General features: G+C 42.3%; 1 protein-coding gene across 15 annotated transcripts in view; it reads right to left on the reverse strand.

Moving 5' to 3' along the window:
• Positions 1-23,840, reverse strand: part of LOC114582583 (poly(rC)-binding protein 3-like) — a 237,211-nt gene that overhangs the window by 6,040 nt on the left and 207,331 nt on the right. For 11 of the 15 annotated variants that reach the window (XM_077917658.1, XM_077917657.1, XM_077917654.1 and 8 more), the window contains 10 exons: positions 20,565-20,588; positions 20,400-20,432; positions 17,170-17,286; positions 15,279-15,410; positions 14,126-14,254; positions 12,423-12,566; positions 11,091-11,147; positions 10,541-10,616; positions 8,708-8,760; positions 5,905-6,074 (listed from right to left, as the gene is read on the reverse strand). In XM_077917658.1, coding sequence (XP_077773784.1) covers positions 5,905-6,074; positions 8,708-8,760; positions 10,541-10,616; positions 11,091-11,147; positions 12,423-12,566; positions 14,126-14,254; positions 15,279-15,410; positions 17,170-17,286; positions 20,400-20,432; positions 20,565-20,588 — 935 coding nt within the window. Of the gene's footprint in view, positions 1-2,052; positions 4,656-5,904; positions 6,075-8,707; positions 8,761-10,540; positions 10,617-11,090; positions 11,148-12,422; positions 12,567-14,125; positions 14,255-15,278; positions 15,411-17,169; positions 17,287-18,514; positions 18,729-20,399; positions 20,433-20,564; positions 20,589-23,840 lie in introns of those variants that run through there. The other 4 variants (XM_028703729.2, XM_077917660.1, XM_077917661.1 and 1 more) reach the window with 4 other exon arrangements.

Genomic DNA, 23,840 nt, shown 5'->3' on the forward strand with positions numbered 1-23,840 from the left:
CATATTTGTGGCTTTACAGTTATATTTTGGATTTATTCTGAAATAGATCTATGCAGCTGACATTTTGGAAAATCAACATTTGCTGCTTTTGTATTATTCCAGTCCCATATAACATAGTTTGTTTGCCGTCACTGTGAACAGTCACTGTGAACTAGATGTTCAGCTCGGCATTTGAAGAATTCCAGAAGAATGTCCGTGTTAATTTGTAGTAGCAAATACATATAAAGAACTGTGGCCCATTAGAGCATGACAGGAGACTCCTTCTCATGTATCACCACTCACCTGTATTAAATATTCTGTAAACCAAATTAGAATTTGGATTAGGTTGGTAAAATCCAAGGCAAGACCTTGAAAGTTCAGACAAACCCCTCTCAGGGTATGATGGGATAATGGAATTCATTGTACATTATTCCACCATCAATCAGAGCATGCCTAGTCCCTTACAGGACCTTGTGTCATATCAATATGTCTCTGGGAATGGTGCCTGCTTCAGAAGGAAAAAGGCAGCATTTTCTCTGTATTTCAAATCCAGCTGCATTTCAGTTGCAGCTCAATATGATGTACTCACTTTCTGCAATCTGGCAGCAGAGAATCAACAGAGATCTAGCTTAGTCTAAAAAACTATTTGTTTAGGATATCTTCCATGCAAACATGCAGTCTTATGGATTCTAGCCAGAAAGGTTTATAAACTTTGAAATGGGCATTAATGCAGCAGAAAAGCTTGACGCAAACACGGCATGAGCCATTCTACACAGATAAACCCCCTTTTCCTCTCTCCTCTTCTTTAAGGGGAGGGCATTTAAAGTCTGAACCTGGTTTGATATTCTGCTTCAATGTGCTAGCTGATTTGTACAAAACTATTTTTTCTGTATTTAGACAAAATGTAAAATGACCAATACAATGAGAAGAAGTGGATGAGGGAGGAGAGTGAGTGGAGCACAGGAGCTTGAGATTTGCTGTGGCCTGGTCTCATGGCGCTGCCTCCTGGTTTAGCGTGGGGGGGGGCTCACCTGGGTCTCCAAATGTATGTTGGACTACTGTTGCCATCACCCCTGACAACAGGGCTGATGGGAGCTGGAGTCCAAAGGACACCTGGAGAGCCCCCTTCCCTTATCTTAACTGGGACAAAGAAAGCATGAAAAAGGCCACATTTCACAGCCTCTTTTCATAGAAAATGTGCACTGGTTGAAAGAAATACGTTGAATGCAATATCCTGCTTTGCACAGAATCTGCCAATTTTTCATATTAGAAAATACTTGTCTTCCTTTGACCCTGCAATCTTTTGTTCCTTGGGATGCCACTGAAGGGTGAAAGGATGGAGAGGGAGATTCAAAAACAGAGGGAGGGCAGGAAACGGTGTGGTGCTGGAGGAAGGCATGACTCTGGAGGAAGCCCCCCAATAAGCCCTCAGACCAGGGAGAAAAATATGCCAGCAGGTAGTTAATTTTCCTTCCCTTGTTTGCAATGGAAGGGACATTGTGAAAGAAAGAAAACACTGGAAAAAGGATGGAGGAGCCAAAGAGCACTCCTTTCCCCCTTACTGCACTTCCACCCTGCTGGCAAGAGCCCAGGAGGGGAATGGATAAGGTGGCTCAGCCACCTTTGATTCTCTCTGTCCCACCTTAGGAACAGTCACTGTTCTAGGTGAACTAGATGTTCCACCTAGATGTTCCACCTCAGCAGCCTTAGCCTAGGGCAGAACAGAAATTTGTCCTCCTTCTCTTGCATCATGCTGAGCTGAGGAACACTCTTGCCCTTCTCTGTCCCTATATCTCTATTTTAAAAAACCATTTGCATCCCCTGGTTTGGGGAGATAGGGAAGGCTATGGATCAGAACTGCCCCACAGCCCCTTTTTAGCCCTTCTGGTGTCAGAGCTCTGATACTGATTCTGTGGATGCTGCTGTGGTGGCAGGAAGGGACAATCCAACACTGGATCTCCTTCTCTGAGACTGAAGCTCCAAGACCCTCCCAGAAGCCAAAGGACTTCAGGCTCAAGGATATAATTCTAGGCATATTACTTTAATGGCACCTTTTATTAGATATTTTTAAAAATGGAAGTTGCCTTGTGAAGGCTATGTCCTGAATGATGATCCCAAAACAAATAAATGTCCTTGGAAGTATGTCCTATTGAACCTACTTCTGAATAAATTTGCACAGGATAAAGTTGCAAGTTATGGTGGTGACATGTTTATGAATGATATTATGTTTTCAACCAAAAGCAACAATTTCTTGTCTGAAAATACTTAATGTGAAAAATAAACGGATAAATAAATATCCTGATTGTGTGTGTGGATATGTGTGAGTATGCTTTTACACACACACACACACACACACACACACACACACCCCTACACCCCTACACAGCACTGAGCTCAGGGTATCTGCCCCAAAATGGAAATCCTTGAGTTTCTGTTTTGTTCTCTATGACATGTAGAAGGTACCTAATGTCCTTATGCGTGGTGTGTGTGTGCAGGATTGCAGGATGTGCCCAAGCACACCCAGATAGATAGATAGATAGATAGATAGATAGATAGAGAGATAGATAGAGCGATAGATAGATAGATATTTTTTAAAAAGCAGGGGTCAAGGAAGCAGAAAGAGAGAAACACAGGCAGAATAAAAAGACTGGAATGGATCTGCAGCTTCTGCCTGTGACTGTCTCTGGAAGCCGTGGTGGGTGACTGGCTCCAGTGCAGGCAGTAAGGGAGGAAGAGGGCCTCCCTCCTTTGCAGACAAAAGCCATTCCAGCCTTTTCCTTCTGCCGCACCTGTCTCTGTCTGAGCTCCGGTTACCACCTTTTGTGGAGAGAGCTCTGGAGGGGGAGGGGCTGCTTTTTTGGCAAGGAAGTAAAAAGGGGAGGGGTCATCCTGTCCCCGGCCCTCCAGATCTGGCACAGGTATTTTTATCGGAAGGAAAAATCTCCTGTTTTGGCTTCTTGCCCACACTTCTCGTAGTTGTTTGATTAGCATTTTGTCTCTATATCTCTTCTTTGATCTCCTCGTCATTCTCCCCTCCCCATTCTCTTCATTTAAATAAATGAATGAATGAAATTCCCTGGGTGCGCACCCTAATGAAATGTGCTGTCTATAATGCTGTGTCTTTCTGTGCACTGGTTGGTGCTGATGGCCAAATGATTAGTGGGATGACATCAAGCCATGGGTAAGTTGCATTCTATGCTATGGAGGCAGACAACTCCCAGAGTTGTGAGAGATGCCGATGAGAAAGGAGATGTAGAATGAAGGGGGGGGGAAACAGTGAAGGAGAAGCTAGCAATACACTGGAACGTGTTATTTCACATGGCTGTGAGCTGCATTTATCATTTTGTTTCATTTAAATGTTACAGAAAACATAAGGAACGTAAACACAGGTCCTAGAGACTCAGTCTGGCCCCTAGCAACTTCCTATCAGGCCCCCAGCATAATTCACAATCCCAAGCATTTCAGATACATTGTAGAATCATAGAATCATAGCAAACGGCTCTTTGCCACCAGTCTCAGTGGGAATAACAGAATATTTCTGAGAGTCCATCCTTTGCTTTGCTTGGTGACCTTCAGACACAAACAAGGAACTCTTTACATTAAAAAGTCCTTGGACTCAGACTCTGGGTTTTATGGTACATAAAAAGGGAAGAGTCTGCCAAAGTCTGTTGCTGCTCACATTAGGAAGGCAAGAGTTAAATAGCTCTTAGCCTTTGTTTCAGCTTGCACTGGAGTAGTTCAGTAGGTCAGATTAACATTGCTTGCCCATCAGACCCTGCTCAATTCAAAATAAGCTGTGTTAAAAATTAGCTGTCAAGCTGAGATGTGTGTTTTCAGGTTTTATCTGATAATAACTGAATGCTTTATACGCTAGTCTTCAGTGTGGCTGCTTTTAAGCTTCTCACCTTCCCACGGTGAAGCCACTACAAATCACTACAGAGATATGTAATATCCACAGCTCATGCAGTCTGTTGAGACTCCCAATATAGGGCTTGCAACTGGCATGACTCCTTTGATTACAGAGCGCTTCCAAACTCCCAACCACTTGCTCCCAACATTTTCTCCATGAGCAAAAAACATGCTCAGTGCCACATTCAGCTGCCAAATTGGAAAGACCCCATTCTTTTGCCTTTGTAAATTCAGAATGTATTTTACTTACACATTCTCTCAAGACCCTTTATTTATAAATCATAGCCATTTTATGAAGATACATTTGCCACATAATTAATATGTACATAAGATACATGTTTAAAAACAGAAGGTGGCTGTTACAAATCCCACCTAGAAATTCAACAGAAGAAACCACCTTCTGGTTCTACAGTATCCGTAGTGTAGGGTTGCTGAGCAGTTGTCTTCTTTGCCAAAGGGCGTTAAATGATCTCTTAAATTCCATTCCATGAAAACATCAAAAGAACCATGAGAGCTCACAAGATTTTCTAAGTGAATCAGGTATAGGTTTTTTCACTAGAATAAGCATTATCTGGTGAGCAGCAAGCTGCAACTCCATTAACAAGTGTTTTATTTTATTTGCATGCTTTAGCTGTCCGGAAGATCTTAAATTGTTATCTTCTGAGATCCAGATGCATGCCATGTGGTGTTTTTACAACTAAAAATGAAGGGGTCTATTCTCATCTCGATGTGTGGGGAATCCCTGAACACCAAGAGAAGAACATATCCTTAAGGGTTAAAGGAGGGAACACATGTTTATTTGATCACAGGGCTTAAGGTACTGATTTATATTCATTATATAGACAGCTGACTGCAATACTGGAAAACGTTTTTGAATTTGGAAACTGACAAGCACATTTATCTGACTTCTAGTTTTGCTTTGATTTTTGAACCTGGCAGAAGAGTACACATACTTTTGCCATAAAAGTAAGCCTATGCAGATTGTTCCATTTACTGTCAGGTCTATGGGTGGCCCACAGAGCTGACAGACAAATATTTGGCTGCCCAAAAAGATCCAGAAGCCCCCCCCCCCCAGGATCTCTTACTAAATGGCTCATAGTGTTGCCAGAACAGCACTTTGAGTGGGCTGCGCAAATCAAGAGTCCACTCTGAGCGATGCACAAATCAAGAGCCAATTTTGAAAGGAATCATAGGGCACACACATACACGTGCAATTGTACACCCTTAAAAATATTGGGAACCCCCCCAAAATACTGTGTGTCCTCAGTGATGCTTTGAATTGTGTATGCAAAAGTTGAAAGAGAGGTTTGTCTGATGTGAGAAATGCTTAATCTTCTGAGTGAATACATACAACAACGTGTTTCTGAGATGGTAGCTTGACGTGAGAAAGGATATTTTAGAAAAACGGTACATATTTTAATTCTCTGTGCTGACATGATTTAGTAGTAGAGTTGGACAGTATAATATTCAGTATATTTTCTTCCAGTGCTCAGAAGTACTAACTGAGAATCAAATCAAGAATTTTTGCAAAATTAGAATGCAATGGGAAGCAGACACTCCAACCCAGAGTCAGGGGTAGGGCTCCCTGCCACCAGGTGCCATTTTCCTCTGTTAAACCCAATCCCTCTTTGAAATCAAATATCTGTTTAATATTATACAATTGAAGCAACTTCTAGCTAGCAAATTATATCAGCTTTGCTTTCTGATTAATGACTGTTTCTGTTTTGGACAGCAGAATCGATCAGCATAGGAAGTGGCCTGTTTTGCAAAAGGCATTGTCTTCCAAGCATTAGAACAATACTGGTTGTAGGTTACACAGATGGGCATAAATATCCTTTTTTTATAAAAAATAATAATAATCAGGTAATGTTACTAAAAAGGCTAGTTTGGGCTAATTTACTAATCCACACGGTTACAGTTGTGGTGGTGGTACAGGACTGAACCAGGGCAGCTGCATCCAGCTACTACGAAGCACAGTGGACTTCAAGAAGAACCTTGCTTACAAAACGAACTTACCTTGCATTAATGAGGTACTGTGCTAGGCTGATGTTTGCAGGTGATCCTGTGATTGTTACTTGTCGTTCTGCTGAGCCTTCTGTGGCATTTGCAATCTTGATCTGCGCTCCTGACATTTGCCTGATTTCATTTATCTTACTGCCTTGTCTGCCAATGATGCAACCTATTAGCTAAACCAGGACAAAAACAGAGTTTAGGGCAAGAGATGGAAGCAAAAAATAATATTCTCACAGCAAACAGGGGGCTTATCATCCAAGCTGCAATCCAAGCGACTAAGCCTACTATAAGATGACCTTAGGCAACAGAGCCAAGTACCATTAAAGGGCAGACAGTGGTTAATTTCACTAGAAATTATATTTTTCTACTGTGTGGCCATTTAGATTTTCCACCCCAAGCACCAAAATATCTTGGGTCAGATCTGGATTCACTGGTCTTTGTCAAGGGGCACAGATATCTAAAAACTGAACAAAATAGCTTTAAGTCTGCAGGGATTGCTTTTCAAGCTATTGTATTTTAGCTTCTTCAACTTTTTCACTGACTAGGACACAGCAGGATGGCATCTGTAAGATACTTCTCAAAGCATCTTGTACATCAGTTGTTGCTGGCATCAATTTTCTCGAGAGACAATGGAGTGTGCCTACCGGGGTGAAGTTTTCAACCACTGTGGTAGCACCAAAGTGTGTATGGAGGTTGCAGGCTACCCAGACAACAAGACCCTCCTCTTGGCCTTGCTGATGTGGTCCAAAGGAAAGCAGAGCAAAATGTTTGACACCAGCTTGGCTGCAGGAGTAGGCAGAAGGAGGTGTACAAGGCGTCATCTAACAATCTTAAGGTCTCCACTCCAGATTTGTGTAAGGTTTAATCTTTAGACTTTTCTTCTCCTGAAGACATCCCTTAAGGCAGGGGAGGTTTAGGACCAAAGTTTTCTTTCTCCTAGATGGGCTACCTCCCCAGGTGAACGAGTCCCACCTGCCCCTCATTTCCCCTACAGCACCTGCAGAAACTGCCTTCTTGCCTGCTGGACCCACTCTTTAGCTGGCCAGTCAAAGCTGTTCCTGGGATTGTGGCCGCTGTCACATGCTGACAGCTTTTAGGAGCCACAGGTGACAGCCGAGTGCAGGGTGGGGACCAAAGGTGGGCAAACTACACAAGAAGGAACATGATGTGTCCCCCACCAGAGGTTCTACCCCTTCCCTAACACCCCTAATAGCTCTATATAAATAAAGACAGGAATTAAAATGAAAATGCTATTAAGTGGTTAACTTATGCAAAATAAGGTTAGCAATAAAGGTTGCCAACTTTTTTCCTAACCAGGTTCCTACATCTTTAATGGGGTTGCCAGTGTTTACTGGTCGTTGCTGCTGATCTGCCTGGGCCATAGGGTGACATTAGCTCACATTGGCCCCCATGCCCTACTCTCACTCCAGCTGATTTACGCACATTGTAAAAGGTGCAGGAGCCACCCAGGTTGCGAGTTTTCAAGAATTGACTAATCTAGTCTTAAAGGTTGCAATAGAAAAAGAGGAAATCCAGTTGATAAAGAACGCACTAGCCTCCCTAACCTCCCACACTTTCCCCTGAAGGCTCTTTTGTGCATTAAAAGCTGCCCATTAGAAAGCAACCACTGTGTCCCTCAGAGATATTTCCTCCTCCCCTGCATGCCTCTCAAATTATCCTCCTTTTTCTCCACTGTAACTCCTTTCACACCTAACTTCTCTGTCCTGACCTACCTGAATTGTAAACACTTCAAGGTTTACAGCTGGTCTGGTCTGACAGTACTTTCATATCTCAGACCACTTCATAAACACTCACAACTATCACCTCCAAAGTGTTTTTTCTTCTTAAGTTGATCTCTAAAAATTCTGTGTGGATTTTAAAGGATATATTCCAATTTGTCCTTAAACACATGGAAATGGGATGGAATAGATGGTATTTTTCATGACGCACCAGCCCAACACAGGTTTTGTTACTGGGTCACCCCTAGTAAAGGGTGGCCTGGGATGGAGAGGCAATCAGTCATCAGTGACGAAAGCAGATCAAGGAGTACCCACAGACTTATGCACAGTTTAGGGGAACATGCACCCATTCACCCTGAACAAGCTGAACATCACACACCTGAGCAGACAAACCTCCTATTATCAGTACCTCTACCTTGTCTGGATTAAGCTTTGATTTATTGGGTTACATCTAGTCTCACTGACTCACCTGAATTTGATAAAAAGGAGAACTTTTCTTTTCTTTTTTTTCTTTTCTTTCTTGGGTTTTATAAACAAGAATCATGTTATACAAGCAAGTATACCAAGTTTTCTCATGTCATTTATATATCACAAAAACAGCACAAAAAAGGAGAACTTGAGTTGTGGGTCCTCCAGCTCACTCCAAACCTCCAGATGAACTCACTCAGTGCCTTCATGCAGTGGTTAAAAAGCATAAGAGAGAGAACAGAAGTCTGTGGAACCCCAAAGCACAAGTCCCAGGAAGTTGAACAACAATTCCCCACTCCACCTTCTGGAATCAGCCATCCAAGCAGAAACAGAACCACGGCAAAGAGTGCCCCAGTTCCCAGACCCAGCTCAAAAGAAGGAAGCCACAGCTGATGGTTCCTCATCCAGAGAGGTACTGCCTTGCAAAACTGTAAGTGTATTTCCCTTAGCTGGCTAGGGCAGATGGCTCTGCATTCATGGTTAAGTTAAAATCTGAACTAGGGACTCCCCAGTTCACTCTGAGTGACTATACTATATCAACTATGATAGGTAAGAGATATAAACAAATCTCACGAAGAAGAGAAATTAAGTGTACTTACATCATTTGGAATAGTGAGCTCATGGGAACTGGTTGGAGTACTGGTATCCAATCCTAGATTTGAAGGACAAAGGGGGGGGGATTACAAGGGTGATTTTGAAACAGGGATAAGCAAAAACTGTGGCATTCATAAGTTTTTTAGTTTTAAAAAGTGGAGCAAAAAAAAACCTTGAGCAGCTAGCTCAACAAAAAATAAAGCCAGAACTGCAGATATTAGAGCTATGTACTAATTGGAATGTAATTTTTAAAAAGACATTGGCTCCTACCAAAATAACAATAGAATATATATATATATTCATCATATATATATGATGCTGTTAAAGGAAAATAGAAAACTGTAGATTTCAATTAGCAATAAAGTTAGAAATCCAACACTTGGTTGTAAAAAATTAATAGATGGCTCAAATTCAAACTTCCAGAAAATAAAAAGTGGGAATCTAAAGCCAAAAAAATACATATGAAAACTGAAAAAATACATAAATATGGGGAGAAACTAGGCAAGCTTGTTTGTTATACAGGGAATTAGTCAATTTGCAGAGGGTTGGAAAGAAGGGTGTTTTAAAGGAATAGGGACGAAATACCATTAAGGTTGCAATAGGCTAGATTAAATTTGGATGGATAAAAGGGAAGTGTTTAGGAAATGCAATTAATGTGTTAACATTCAAAATTACAGATCTACACAGTCCACAATAGTACAAGGAACAGATTCAGGAGCAGCGAGTTAATGAAAAGAATAAGGAAAAGAGTGCAGAACTTCTTAAAGAAGTTTATTTATCAGATACACCATATATCCATGTCAGTTCTACTAAAATGGATAACCATTTTAATTTTTTGTAAGCAAATGTTTCAACAGCTTACAGGTGTTTTATTTTCTTTGTGTACCCAACAAATTTGTCCATTTAAATTAGATTACTATGTCTAAATCCAGCCAATTCTGTCATAATATATAAATGTCATGTCAACTGATTTACTGAACACTGTGTACTCAATTCAGTTTCCCACAAAAGTTTCGATGTATGTGATAAAAATGTTATTAATTGCCATTCAAAGTATGTGCCAGTGTGCAGAGCTTGTCTTCTGAAAATACGTAAATCTATAATCCCACTGAAACAAATTTAATTATTTCAAACATAGTCAATACACTAAATTTAACATAAGGTTGCCATACGTCCAGAATTTTAGAAAATTGGCAAAATGTCCAGGATTCTGAGGTAAAACTCAAAACAACTTTGAGTTTCCTAAAAGAATCTCAACAACTTTGAGTTACATCCCCTCCCCCCAAAAAAGCTCAGCAACTATTTAACAGCCCTTCATTAAGAAAATATATTTGTGGCTGACTGAGGGCATTTTGTTCAATCATCAAGGCAGAAGAAGGTATTCCAGGTAATTCATTAATACAGAAATTCAGTAAGAACTTGAATCTGCAAATATATATATCAATGATCTACAACACACAATACTTAGTTCCGGTTTACGCAGGCTCCCTTTGAAAAGCAAACGTGCAATTTTAACCACCAAAAACTCCAGGCACATGGCACATCCTCAGTGGCTCATAACAACATTTGATGCCTGACAGAAAAGAAACCCCAGTTCTTAAGTTGGTGGTAAAATTGAGGTAAAGCACATGAAAACCCAGAACAAAGCAAAAATGTTTAGCGATGACAAAGGCAAGCCACAGGAAGAGGGGAAAGCGTAAGAACCGACAGAGATTAATGAGTCAAAACAAAAGGAGCATTGGCCATTGGCGACATTTAGCGCTGCAAATGCTGCAATGGCCCACGGGAAACAAAGCTGTTAAGAAGAAGGACATCCCCAGGGAGTCATGGGTACGTACCAGGGAAACCAGGGGTGGTCTGCCCAAGGGGAGTAAAGGGGGGATGCTGCATAGCCAACTGGTGAAGCTTGGTCAACTGCAGGGCAGGATGGGAAATTAGAACTAACCAATCAAATGGAATTATTTCAGAGTAGAAAAAAACCATCTTAACACGTTTCAAAACTGGATTAATTAAAATTAAATAATAAAAAAGTTTTAAATCATTCACTCTAGTCTACTAATAGAAAAGTAAGTTAAAATTACATTGCTACCGTTATTACATGTAAATGGCTACTGTTAATATCTTTAACTACCGTTCTGTATAATATTTACAATTTAAAAACCAAAATATATAACATGCATAAAATGGGGTGGGGGTTAATTTGTATCTGGGCCACTGTACTTTCTATAGCAACGCTGGCACAAAGTTATCTGAGAAACCTAGCATTTGACTAAATGTTTCACTGCTAAGGAGGGTCATTCATAGATGCTTCCTTGACATTTAGATACTCAGAAAGTAATGCTGCCCAGAACAAATGGAAGAGAAAATAGAAAACGGAAAGCAATTTACATGCGTTGGACTCACGTCTGGATGAGGGATGGCATACTGCCCTTGAATTGTGAATGCCTGCAAATGACAAAGACAGATTAAAGATTCTCAGCAGTCATGTTTCAGAATAGTTCGTGCTTCAGTTTTTTCTTTTATGTTCTAAGAGAGTGAGCTTGTTTTCAATTTATGAATGAAAAATGCAAAGCTTAAGGCCCATGACCTGCAATCCAGAAACTTTGGCTTGCCCAATTCTTTGATGTGTGGAGTGGGATATCCTAACTCAAAATCTGCTTTTGGAAGTCCCTTTTGTTTCAAAAGTGGTTTGTAATACAACTGGAGTGGGTGGCAGGGAGTGCCGCCCATGTTTCTAAAGGTGTTACATAGGAATATTCCGAAGTAGCCCAATTTGGACAGTTGTTTTCAGTTATGGGTCTCCAGAATTGGGTACCTGACAGTAAATACACTTCGTGATACAATTCTAAATCTGGGATCCCAAATCCTCCTCCTTTTATCGGTATTTGCATCTTTTACACAGATATTCTTGGAACTGAAGAGCCCCAAAGGCATTTTCTAAACAAAGATTTAATTTTGTGAAAGTATTTGCTCAGTATGAGAATTGGAATTCTTCTTAAGATATAAACTAGTCTAGGTATTATATTTATTTTAAGAGCACTGACTTTTCCCCACAGGGTCAGGTTCAATAACTCCCACCTGTCAATGCCTATTGATACCTCATGATATATTTTGTTGATGTTTAATGACACTATTTAGATAAGTCTTGTGGTATTAATATGCCTAGATATTTAATGTTGTCTATGCAAATATGAGATTGGTATTGTTCAAATGGGTGAACCAAAAACTTATTTTCTATTAACATCAACACCGATTTGGACCAGTTTATAGTATATCCAGAAATATTGCCAAACACATCTATATTTTGCATTAATATTGGAACAGTGCCAATTTCTCACGTTTATAAAACAGAATTCCATCCCTAGAAATACTGGTGCATGAATAACTAAAAATTTTGGATTGGGACATTATTAATATGTGATACAAATATATGAGTATGTGATTTAGTGGTCTGCTCTAAGGGTTATTTTATGCACAGGTCCTGCATGCCTCCATATCTGAGATACCCTCAGCCTTCCCCTACCAAATTAACCTGTTCCAGACATGGCTTCCAACCTGGTTGGGGGGGGGGGGTCGTAGGAACAGAGGCATGGCAGGGAGCATGCTGGTGTTAAGGGCGGCACAGGTAGGATTTGGGGACAGCAACAACAGAATTACATCTATCACATCAGAAAAGCAGTACTATACCAGACAGAAAAGTAGTAAAAGTTGAAAACTAACAGGCGCTGGCTGAGGTTGGGCCAAGACGGTGTGGTTTCCGGCTGAAGTCAAAATGGTGTCTGCTCTTACCTGGCCACCTGCAAAAATTATGGGTGCAGAGGCAGGTTTGGGGCGGTAAGGAATGGTGGCACCTTTGGGTGGTGACTGAGGACGAAAACATAAGGCAGTAAGAGAAAGTAAGCATGCATTCAAATTTGTTTCTTGCAAATTATTGCTATGGTACTGAGAATCCCCAAAATGTGATAGTGAAAGACTCAAAACAAGACTGATTGGTTTTGAATGCCTGAATTGTACAGGGTGTTCGAAAAGTAATGATACACCCCTGGACAGTGTAGCCATAGTGGGTGTATAGTTACGTTTTGAACGCCCCATGTTTTCAGCCAGGTATGGTAGGGTAGCATTTACATACACAGATGTTAAAAGTTTTTTGTTACATACTGTTCTCCACTGCTGGGATGTAACATATAGCCAGTATCTACTTGGTAGTAGAAAAGAAAGACTAACCAGGAAAACTGTGAGCCGCAATTGCTGTCAAAGGGATTTAATAATAATAATAATAATAATAATAATAATAATAATAATAATAATACTTTTAATTTATACCCCGCCCTCCCCAGCCAAGGCCGGGCTCAGAGCGGCTTACAAGCAATAATAAAAACAAGTTAAATGATTACAACTTAAAAAGAAAATTAAAAATACAACATTAAAATATTGAAACATTAAAATATTAAAATGTAGCCTCAACGCAGGAGGAGAAGGAAAAGAAAAAAGAAAGAGAGGGAGGGAATCAAATTGGCTCCAAGCCAAAGGCCAGGCGGAGCAACTCTGTCTTACAGGCCCTGCGGAAAGAAATCAGATCCTGCAGGGCCCTGGTCTCATGAGGCAGAGCGTTCCACCAGGCCGGGGCCAGTGTTGAGAAGGCCCTGGCTCTGGTTGAGGCTAATCTGACTTCCTTAGGGCCTGGGACCACTAGGGTGTTGTTATTTATGGACCTTGAGGCTCTCCGTGGGGCATACCAGGAGAGGCGGTCCCGTAGGTACGAGGGTCCTAGGCCGTGAAGGGCTTGAAAGGTCAAAAGCAGCACCTTAAATCTGACCCTGTACTCTACTGGGAGCCAGTGCAGCTTGAAAAACACTGGGTGAATATGCTCCCATGGCAGAGACCCCGTGAGGAGCCTCGCTGCAGCATTCTGTACCCGCTGGAGTTTCTGGGACAGCTTCAAGGGCAGCCCTGCGTAGAGCGAATTACAGTAGTCAAGCCTGGAGATGACCATCGCATGGATCACTGTGGCCAGGTCAGGGCGGGAAAGGTAAGGGACCAACTGCTTGATTTATGTGCTATATTGCCCCGATGGCAGAGGGCAACCCTCCAGAGTTCCCTGTATAGGCCTCAGAGCTCTCCCCCAGGCCACGTCCCATACTGGCCCAGCTTCTAAGTCGTTTGTCCTTGAGCTCTGATAATGCCTCTTACATGTCTGACTAGAGGATAGTGAGTGAGTGCATGTAGAAACTAGCCTACGGTACAAAGGTGAAATCTACAACCATTGCTCCACCCATTTGCACGCGGCCCTCAAAGTTGCCCAGAAAGAAAAGTGAGCATCGGACTGAAAATAAGCTGAGCATCCCTCAATCACAGTTACTCAGATTTAAAGACAGCCTGCAACAAAAGCTCTTGATCATCATTTAACAAGACCCGCATCCTACCTCTAGCATCACCACGCAGATTTGCTTCACACACTGAATAATGGCGTCAGGAGTGCCCGATATTGTAACCGCACGTTCTGTGGAGTTTGGTAACATATCGCCAGCAACTTGCACTTGGGCTCCTGTAGACTTAAACACAAACAAAGGTGTTACAAGAAATGCACAGCTCACCACATCACGCAAACTTTTCACTCACTGGCGCATTTTTGACATCTCACTCACCCCTGGAGGAGGGATGTGTGAGGAGGGAATGGCCTCCTCCTAGCCTTGTGCTTTCTCCTCTGCCTTTCTCCTCCTGGTGCATGGCTGGAGGGAGCTTGCAAGCCTTTGCCTGGCTGTACTTTGTCCTGTTGTTCAGACTGTCAAAGTGGGGCTAGTTTCAGGGACGGTCCAAAGTGCCTGCTGTGCACCGCCTGCCACCCCCGCCAAAGCCTCACAGCAATGGGAAAATTCCAAGTTGGCTGTTGTTGACACCACTTTCTGATCCTTGTCGAAATTCTTTGGCATTAATTTAAATGGTTTGGCAAACAAGGCAAATTGTGGTTTGCACAAATCACAGGTAGCTTGGTTCAGGTGCAACACAAACTATGTTTCCCCACCCACCCCTGCCACTGCGAAACAAGGAAACTGGAGTATGTGAAGGGAGGAGGGGGCAGGAAAAGGAAGCAAACAAGCCTAGATCTGATTCTATGAAACCTGAAACCCAAAAGGCCTGTATTAAGAGCCTCTTTCCTACAGAAAGACCACCACTCAAGAACCATCATTTCTGACAACCGGAAACTTCATCAAGAACACTGCTACCTTCTGTTCTTGGCCTCTAAGAAAGCCCTGCCATCCCTTCACCAGAGCTTTCCAAACAGCTTTCAAATTCTGCTCCAGGGGAACCTGAGTTCTAAGTGGAGAAGATTCCCTGAAATATATCACTAACAAACTCAGGAGAGGTATGTTTTAGGACACAGGCTCTGTTCGTAGGGGGTGGCAAGGGCCTGGCAAGTCTGACCACTGACTGAGTATGCATCCTATAATACAGCCCTGAATCAAGGCACAGGTGTTCCATGATACATGCATCCTGTAAGCAGGATTTCTCTGACAGTAGAAACTTTGAAACCCACTGTGCTGAAGAAAACAATCAATACTCTGGATTGCTGCCTACCTCCCTGATTTCTTTGATTTTGGATCCTCCTTTGCCTATAAGGGATCCACACTGGCTTGCAGGAACTACAAGTCGCAGCGTTACAGGAGGCTTGCTTGTTACCGTGCTGTTTGTCATCGAAGCATTGATATCCTGAAATGACAATGTCAAGGAGAATTAGGCAAGGATTTATTAGTCCGCTGGACCCTTGAGAGGAACAGTTGAAGTACTTGGAGAAAGAATAAATACGAAGAAGTGTGATTTCACTGCAAATATTGTACACTGCACTTATAGACGTTGTGGCACAATCCTGCTGATATTTTTCTTCTGCAGGATTCATTGAAATTGATACCTGTCTGTGCCTTGCACAACTACCATTTGTTTCAGCAGGGTTTATACAAGGCAAAGTTACTTGTTAGTTTTGCTTAAACAGTATCAATCTTCCTGCCCTTCATTACTGTCTGTGTAATGCATATCTAGCTTAGTGGAAAAATCCAGTCTAAAAGCAACAGAAATGCATAACAGAAAAAAAAAATCATACTAATGATTGGGGTGATGAGAATTATTAGAACAAAAATATCCTGTCTATCTTAAAAAGGTACTCAAGGAATAGTAGGAATATTAAGCTTAGTTCCACACTACCTCTTCATGAAATATTATATTGCATGCTTGAATCCCCATGACGGGGTGAGCTCCCGTTGCTCGGTCCCTGCTCCTGCCAACCTAGCAGTTCGAAAGCACGAAGTAGATAAATAGGTACAGCTCCAGCGGGAAGGTAAACGGCATTTCCATGCGCTGTTCTGGTTCGCCAGAAGCAGCTTAGTCATGCTGGCCACATGACCCGGAAGCTGTACGCTTGGCCAATAAAGCAAGATGAGCTCCGCAACCCCAGAGTCATCCATGATTGGACCTAATGGTCAGGAGTCCCTTTACCCTTTATCACATGGACAGCTCACTCCACACTGGACTGGCACGGAGGGCAGGGCTCTTTGGGGGTGGGCCTGGGGAAACAACCAGGCTTCCCTCAGGTCCGCTTCTAGGGGATTTAAACAGCCTGTGGTGGCCCCTGACACCCAGCTCTTCTTCAGCAGATCAACCTCCCCACCCACTCCATTAATCTTGACTTTTTCCCTACTGAATTGGCCTTGCTATGTCTCTGCTGGTTGCCATATTTCGGGGCCAGGTAGAAATTCACCTATCAGGCAAATTGGCTATGTAGGGTTTAGCCTCCCCTGGCCAGCCGCAGAGGCACCATTCCTCTGGGGGGCTTATAGCCAGAGCTGCTACAACAAACAGCTGTGCAAGCCTTTGGGAGGCAGAGACACAAGAGATCATAAGAGGAGGGAGGAAAGGAAAGAGGGTCAGAGGCCAGTGTTCCCCGCAGCACGCCCGACTATCATTCAAGGCACCCCAGGGTGTCACAGCACACTGGTTGAAAACCACTGATCTAAAGCATGAAGGATAATGACCTAGTGCATGTTGAGTGCTCTGAACACCTGAAAAAGCTGTACAAATGTTACATATTATTGTTTAATACTAAATTTGGTTGAAACTCCATGAAAAAAGTGTAGCATCTGGGGGCGGGGCGGGGCGAGGAGGGAATAGTCTCAGGTCTCCATATTAGATGCTTTAGAATTGTTGCTGCCTCCCCAATTCAAATTAAAAAGTAGGACACAACAAATAGGGATTTTGTCTTTCTCATCTCCTCATGCAGCCAGAGGGGACTGATTTTCCCCAGAGAATGCAAAGAGGAAAATTAATGATCAGACAACATGCAAATGGCCTGTTATTCCTCTTCCATTGTTACTGCTGTGAGCATTTATAAAACAAATTCTGTATTAAAGCAAACATAAGGAAATTAAAACAATATCTGTAGAGTAGCCTGGGGTATGAGGAATTTCCATTTACTTACTTCTTCAAATTTTAGTGCAATCATGGAAAAAGCCTTGAAAATGGCATCTGTTGGGCCCGTTATCGTCACAATTCTTTCTGGACAGGAGCCTTCTGAGATGTTGATTCGAGCACCACTCTGTGGAAAGGGTAACCCCCCCCCCCAAAAAAGCACATTTATTTGTAAAGTATCTACTTAACAGTTTACCAGCCTTGACTTGAAAAGTACGCTTTTCAGTGTTATCCAGTTTAACTGCATGTATATACGCCCCCCCCCCCCAGTGGTGCAGAGGCAAGGTAGAATTGAACGAAGGAATGGCAAGGCAGGTCAGATACAGCCACTGAAATGATTGAAATTAAGGGCAGTTCTTTGAAAAAAATAAAACAAAAGCTGACACTGTACAGTCATACCTCATGTTGTGTTAGGTTCAAGTTGCGTCTTTTCGGCTTGCGAACGTGGCAAACCCGGAAGTGTATACTCCCGGGTTTTGCCACGCGCGTATGCGCAAAAGCAAAAAGCATTTTGTGTGTTTTGCACATGCGCAGAAGCGGTGCTCTAGTTACAGACTTTTTGGGGTGCGAACAGCACCCTGGAACTGATTGAGTCTGTAACTAAAGGTACCACTGTAATAGGCAAAAGCACAATAGTTTAGGAAAATCATGAAGAAAGTTGAGAACAAGAATGCTACCCATCAGGTGACTCTAAAGTTACTCATGGGACAAACTTAAAACACATTTGCCAAGATCCAAGAGCTCCATGGTTTGTGCCTATCTTCCCTTCCAAGCTGCAGCCCCTTGGACTGAAACTGATGTAGGCTTTTCCCGGGGGCTTTCCAGGGCATACGAAGAGATCACGCAGTGGGCAAATGGCTCCCCTCAAAAATCCCTGAGTGCATCTCAAGACTCTTATGCAGGACTTTGGATTAAGGCCACTGTAAGCAATTTAAATCTATATTTTTATGACTTGCATTTATAGCTTACACTTATATAATAGAAGTTAATCTGGAATCCCAGTTATGGGCTTGTTTGTTTTCAAATAATATTTTTATTGAAGTTTTTCAAAAACTACAAAGACACTTAGAACAAGAATATAACAAAGGTACAATGTTGTGTTAGTTCTGTATCACATAAACTCCAGCTTTTGGAATCCTGGTTGCGGGTAAACTATGGTTAGAGCAGATAATAATTTGTTGCATCGTGACGAACAATGGTTTCCTGCTAACTGGAAGCAGAAGCTTCGAATCACGTTCTCTCACATGCAGAGGAAGGAAGAAGGCTTCAAAACAACAAACCCATGGTATGTTGCTGGATGGGAATTATAGTCTGAATTAGTTTCTTTCTGTTAGGAAGATTTATGATTTAATTACCGTAATTATGAAGGACTATTTTGCTGGCAGAGCTAAATGCTCAAAACATGCTGGGAGCATTTCCTCCCTGCTCTTTGGAATCACTTCCTTCACAATGGATGTGTAGTGAGACCCTCTCAAACAGACATATGCAGGGCATGAAAAATAATAGTGTTCTAACAAATACACTATAACAGTCTGGCTATTTTAACATCTTAGACAGAAAGGCTTTTTCCTGTTGAGAAATAATAGCAATGTGTAGTAAGAACAACAAATAAGACAATGCTACAGCTTAAAATTTATTACCAGACTAATAAATATGAAACAGAAAAGCTGAACTATTTTGAAGAAATATCAAGAGTCTGATATATCATTGCACATTTTTAGAACTGTCTAATAAACTGTTAATAACTTATAAAGATCCTTTCGATTACAGGAGGGAATACAAATGTTTGTATTCCAGTTTTTGTGGTTCTGTAGCATTTTCATATGAGGACAATCTGACACACACTAAAGTTGCAATCCTTTATTTCTGCTTACTTAGAAGCAAGTCTCTTTGATTCAACACAAGTAAAAATGGTTAGCATTGAGTTGTAACTCACAATTAACCCCACGGAACAGATTGGGCTGTACCAGTTCAGACTCCATGCAGACTTCCATGCTTCTCCAAAATCCTTGCATACAGAAATCTAGCATGCTAGGAAGAAGGCTAGAAGGCCAGAGCCCTTGCCCCTAACATCTAAGCCCTACTATTGGCACGAAGGGGAAATGTGAGTATTAAGGGACTTTCAGCCCCATATCATCCCGTGACTTGTAACAGTTTTCCACATGCTTGGGTGCAAACATGTAGTAGGAACTCTTTTCTACTTGTGTAGAATTTAGAAACCCTGACTGAGCAGCTTCTTTGCACTTGCAATGCCTCCTCAAGTGAGCAATGACTGAACAGGGCTCTTATTTCTTGACTAGTTTTCTATGTGCACAGATATTTCTATTTATTCTGGCGGGGTATGGAGGAACATTCAATGTGTGAGTTCTTTTATGTGGTAAGAAGAGGTACAGCCTAGACATGTAATTCTTTAGATCAGTGAGTACTAAAACCGTATTTTAAAGATTAATTGCTGTAGATTCAGAGCAGTAATCTGATGTTACCGAATTATTTTTGGGTTTTTTAAACAATTAGTTTGGTAAGAAGCTCTGAATTAAGCTTTCAATATTTATTTAGGATGGTGTATATCAGGGGTCGGCAACCTAAGGTCCATAGGCCACAAGCGGCCCATGGGGGTTGTTTAGCCCGCCCATGGGTCCCTGCCACCTGCTCGGTTGGCTCCCATGCGCCATGCTAAACCGGTGCGGAGCAGAGTGGGGACCACTTTCCGCAATGCTGGCCGGCTTCCCATTGGCTGCAGGAAGCTCCAACAGCCAATGGGAAGCTGTGCACGCCTCCTCTGCGCCAGAAGGAGCGCTGGAAATAGTGTTTGCACATGCGTGCACGCACTCCGGCCCACAGCAGGGTCTGCGGGACCGTGAACCAGCCCAAGCCACAAAAACTTGCCGACCCCTGGTGTATATGGAATTATTCCATTTTATCATCACAACCCTGTAAGGACGTTAGGCTGAATGAGAGTGACTGCCCAAGTTCATCCAGTGAGCTTTATAGCTGAACAAGAGATTTTCATAGCTCAGGTCCCCTCTTGTCTAAATTCAGTACACTGTGCACGAGAAGGGAACATCACAAAAAATTGTGAATTACAGTTCATTGCAGATGTTTGGTTTTGGTTTTTTGACCACTTGGTGGCAGGATTGATTCATACATGTGAGCAATACAGCAATTCAGTACCACCACCAGGTATATATTTTCTGAAATTGCAGAAAAATTAAGTCAAAGAGTACAAAATTTGCATCTTACCTCCTCCCTCATTTTCTTGACAGTTTCACCTTTCTGTTAAAGAAACAGAAAGCATTTATTAGCTCACACGAACACGCTCCATGACTGGTTAATTTGTAGAAAAATATCAAATAAACTGAGCTGACTCAAAAAAAGAAACCACCCTCAAAAAAGTGGGTCACTGACCTTTCCAATGATGCTGCCAACCTCCTGAAACAAAGCAAAGCAAAGTATACATGAATGCAAGCACAAAAGAGAAATACATCTACACATCTGTAAATCTTAAAAATGTAAATGGACTAGAACAGATACCGTATTTTTCGCTCTATAACACGCACCTGACCATAACACGCACATCGTTTTTATAGGAGGAAAACAAGGGAAAAAACATTCTGAATGAAACAGTGGATGTATCATTTTTGTGCTTCATGCTGTGGCCACAGACATGTGATCTGATGGTGAATTTGGGGTGACCCAATGCAAAGATCCTGAGAATCCCTGTGGATCCATGCTTTGTAACCACGTTTTTGCACCATTGCAGCCCCAGGCAACAGTGGGTGCGTGCTTTTTTTGGTGCAGGCTGTAGCCATGGACATGCTATGTGATCTGATGGTGAATTTGCGGTGACCCAATGCAAAGATCCTGAGGATCCATGTGGATCCATGCTTTTTAACCACGTGTTTGCACCATTGCAGCCCCAGGCAACAGTGGGTGCGTGATTTTTTTGGTGCAGGCTGTAGCCATGGACATGCTATGTGATCTGATGGTGAATTTGGGGTGACCCAATGCAAAGATCCTGAGGATCCATGTTGATCTATGCTTTGTAACCACATTTTAAGTGGGGAGCGAAGGAAAAACAAAGAAGGGACATGAGAGGGGTGTGCAGAGAAGCAGCTGGCTAAGAATGCTGGAGAGGGATTTAACGGGTGGGAGGCAAAAGTTCCCCCCCAAGCCAGCCATCTCTCTCTCTCTCTCTCTCTCTCTCTCTCTCTCTCTCTCTCTCTCTCTCCCTCTCCCTCTCCCTCCCCCCCTCTCCCTCTCCCTCCCCCACTCTCTCTCCCTCTCCCCCAGCAGTACCGGAGCACAGAGACGACACTTTCCCCTCTGCTTGCCTGGAGGGGAGGGGCTTTCCCTGCTCTTTGTTCCGTTTCAGCAATCACAGCAACGAAACAGAGACCCTGAGGCAGAATACAGGAAAGCTGCCACTTCCTCTTTTCAGGTTTCCCTTCTCCTTGACTCGCGATTTGACTTTTGCTTGATTTTTTGGCTCCAGGGACCACACATTCGCTCCATAACACGCACAGACATTTCCCCTTCCTTTTTAGGAGAAAAAATCTGCGTGTTATAGAGGGGAAAATACGGTATATTCAACATATCTAAAAGTATTATGTAACGGAAACAACAGAAATGCACAATTATGTTGCTAAACAAGGCAGTGAGCTACATAAATGAAATTGGAGGTCCACAGACTAGCTATGGCCTGAAATAATTCTATGTTGCCCCAGAGGCCTAGCCAAATGCTTAATCATGGTAAATAATAATAATTCCAGCATCTTTAACCATAAATAAAATAATAAAATTTGCATTCAACTTGTTAACAATCTTACTGAGAAAGCTGTGCTATAGAGCTATGACATCTTTTTTTGAAAAGAAGAAAGCATGATAACATAGGGTCTGTTCATGCTCAAAGCGGAGATATCAGACCATCATGCCTGACAGACTATGGACAGCCGACAGCCCGAACAACACATATCCATCTATTAGTGGGAAATGATTTACACAGAAACATGATTTACACAGAAACATTAACATTTAACAAATTTTAGAGCTGGATGCTAATGCTGGCTGCATTGCTCGAGAAGTCTCATACGTGATTAATACAATGCAGCTGCATAGCTCTCCCAACAGAATGCCGTCTGACTCACTGTTGACCAACAAACGTTACTATTCATGTCTTTAAAGAAAAAATGAACAACCCAAAAAACAGTGCAAGGATTCATCAGGACAAAGCCAACATTTGCTTCTGCAAGGCAGATACGACAAGCATAAATATTTTTATACATCTTTGAACTAGGCATTTGGATTTTATGGACCTTCTATTTAGGCTGCAATCCTATACAAGGTGACATGGGAGTAAGTCCCACTGAAGTCAGTGGGGCTTACTTCTTAGTAAATATGTATAGGATTCATAGCTGTCAAGTGTCCCTTATTTGAAGGGACAGTCCCTTATTCCAGCGCCATGTCCCGCTGCTGTCCCTTATTGATAGATGTCCCTAAAATGTCCCTTAAATGATGTCCCTTAAATTTCAAAGGAAGCAGCTCCTCCCTGCCGGCCAGGGAGGAGGGAGGCTCCAACTGTGTTGCTTGGCTGTGTTGCTCACCTAATAAGAAGTTTAAGAACGACTGGGGGGTGGAGCTTGCATGCCTTGTGTGTGGCTAGTTAATGCAAGCTGAGAGGTTTTTTGAATGCTGGACGCCATTTTGTTGCACGTGCTGCTGCAAACTTTGCAGTGCAAAGCCAGGCTGGGGAGCCATCTTAAGTTGAGGCTGCATAGGCCTTGTGGTGCATGTGATTCAGATTCTATTCAGTTGAACCTCTGGTTACAAAGTTGGTTGGACGGTGTTCTCGAAGCTACCAGCATGAGTTTGACCAGACTGCAGGAGGACAGGAAGACTGGAGGGCCTGGAACAGGTGAGGCTGCAGGTCCCTTATTTTGGCTGCTGGTCCCTTATTTTCAAGGCTGCTGGTCCCTTATTTTCAAATCTGTAAATTGACAGCTATGATAGGATTGCACTATTTGGTTAGTTTCAAAAAATTTCTGCGCAAATGTTTCTCAGAACATACCAGTAAGGCAACCCAAGTAGTTGCAGTTCAAACAACTGTTTGGAGATTTTGTTATTTAATTTCCAGGTCCACTCATTTCCACACACACCCCAACAGTGAAAAATGAAGTGAAGCTTATTTATTTATTGAAATATTTATAGACCACACGTTTGTGAAAAATACAGCAAGGTTATATGCAACACACAAATTACAGCAAGATAAATAAAAACAATCCTAAATACTGTTTGGTTAAAAAAACAAAACCACCTCAACTCCACATTGCAAAGGCCTGCCTGAAAGAAGGCAAGAATGATTCCTGCCGAACCTTTATTGGCAGGGAGTTCCTCAGGGCTGTCCAGGCCTGCTGACCTATGAACTCAGACCCTGGCAAAGGATACCTCAGAGTTTGGGGAACCACAAGACGTTTGCCATCAGAGCAACAAAGCAATGGAGGCAGAGCATAAGGAATCAGATTTTGATTTATGAAAGAAAGCTTTTCCCGCCCCCCTGCCCCTGATAACAAGAACGAGCCTGAAACACTTAATTTCCTCATAAATAATTGAGAGTGCCTGCAACTTTGGGTTTTTTCCCTTTGTAGCTTAGGAGAAGCCCTTTCACACCTCTTCCACTCCCATTTT

The sequence above is a fragment of the Podarcis muralis genome, chromosome 13 (genome assembly GCF_964188315.1).
Source record: "Podarcis muralis chromosome 13, rPodMur119.hap1.1, whole genome shotgun sequence".
Classification (NCBI taxonomy): domain Eukaryota; kingdom Metazoa; phylum Chordata; class Lepidosauria; order Squamata; family Lacertidae; genus Podarcis; species Podarcis muralis.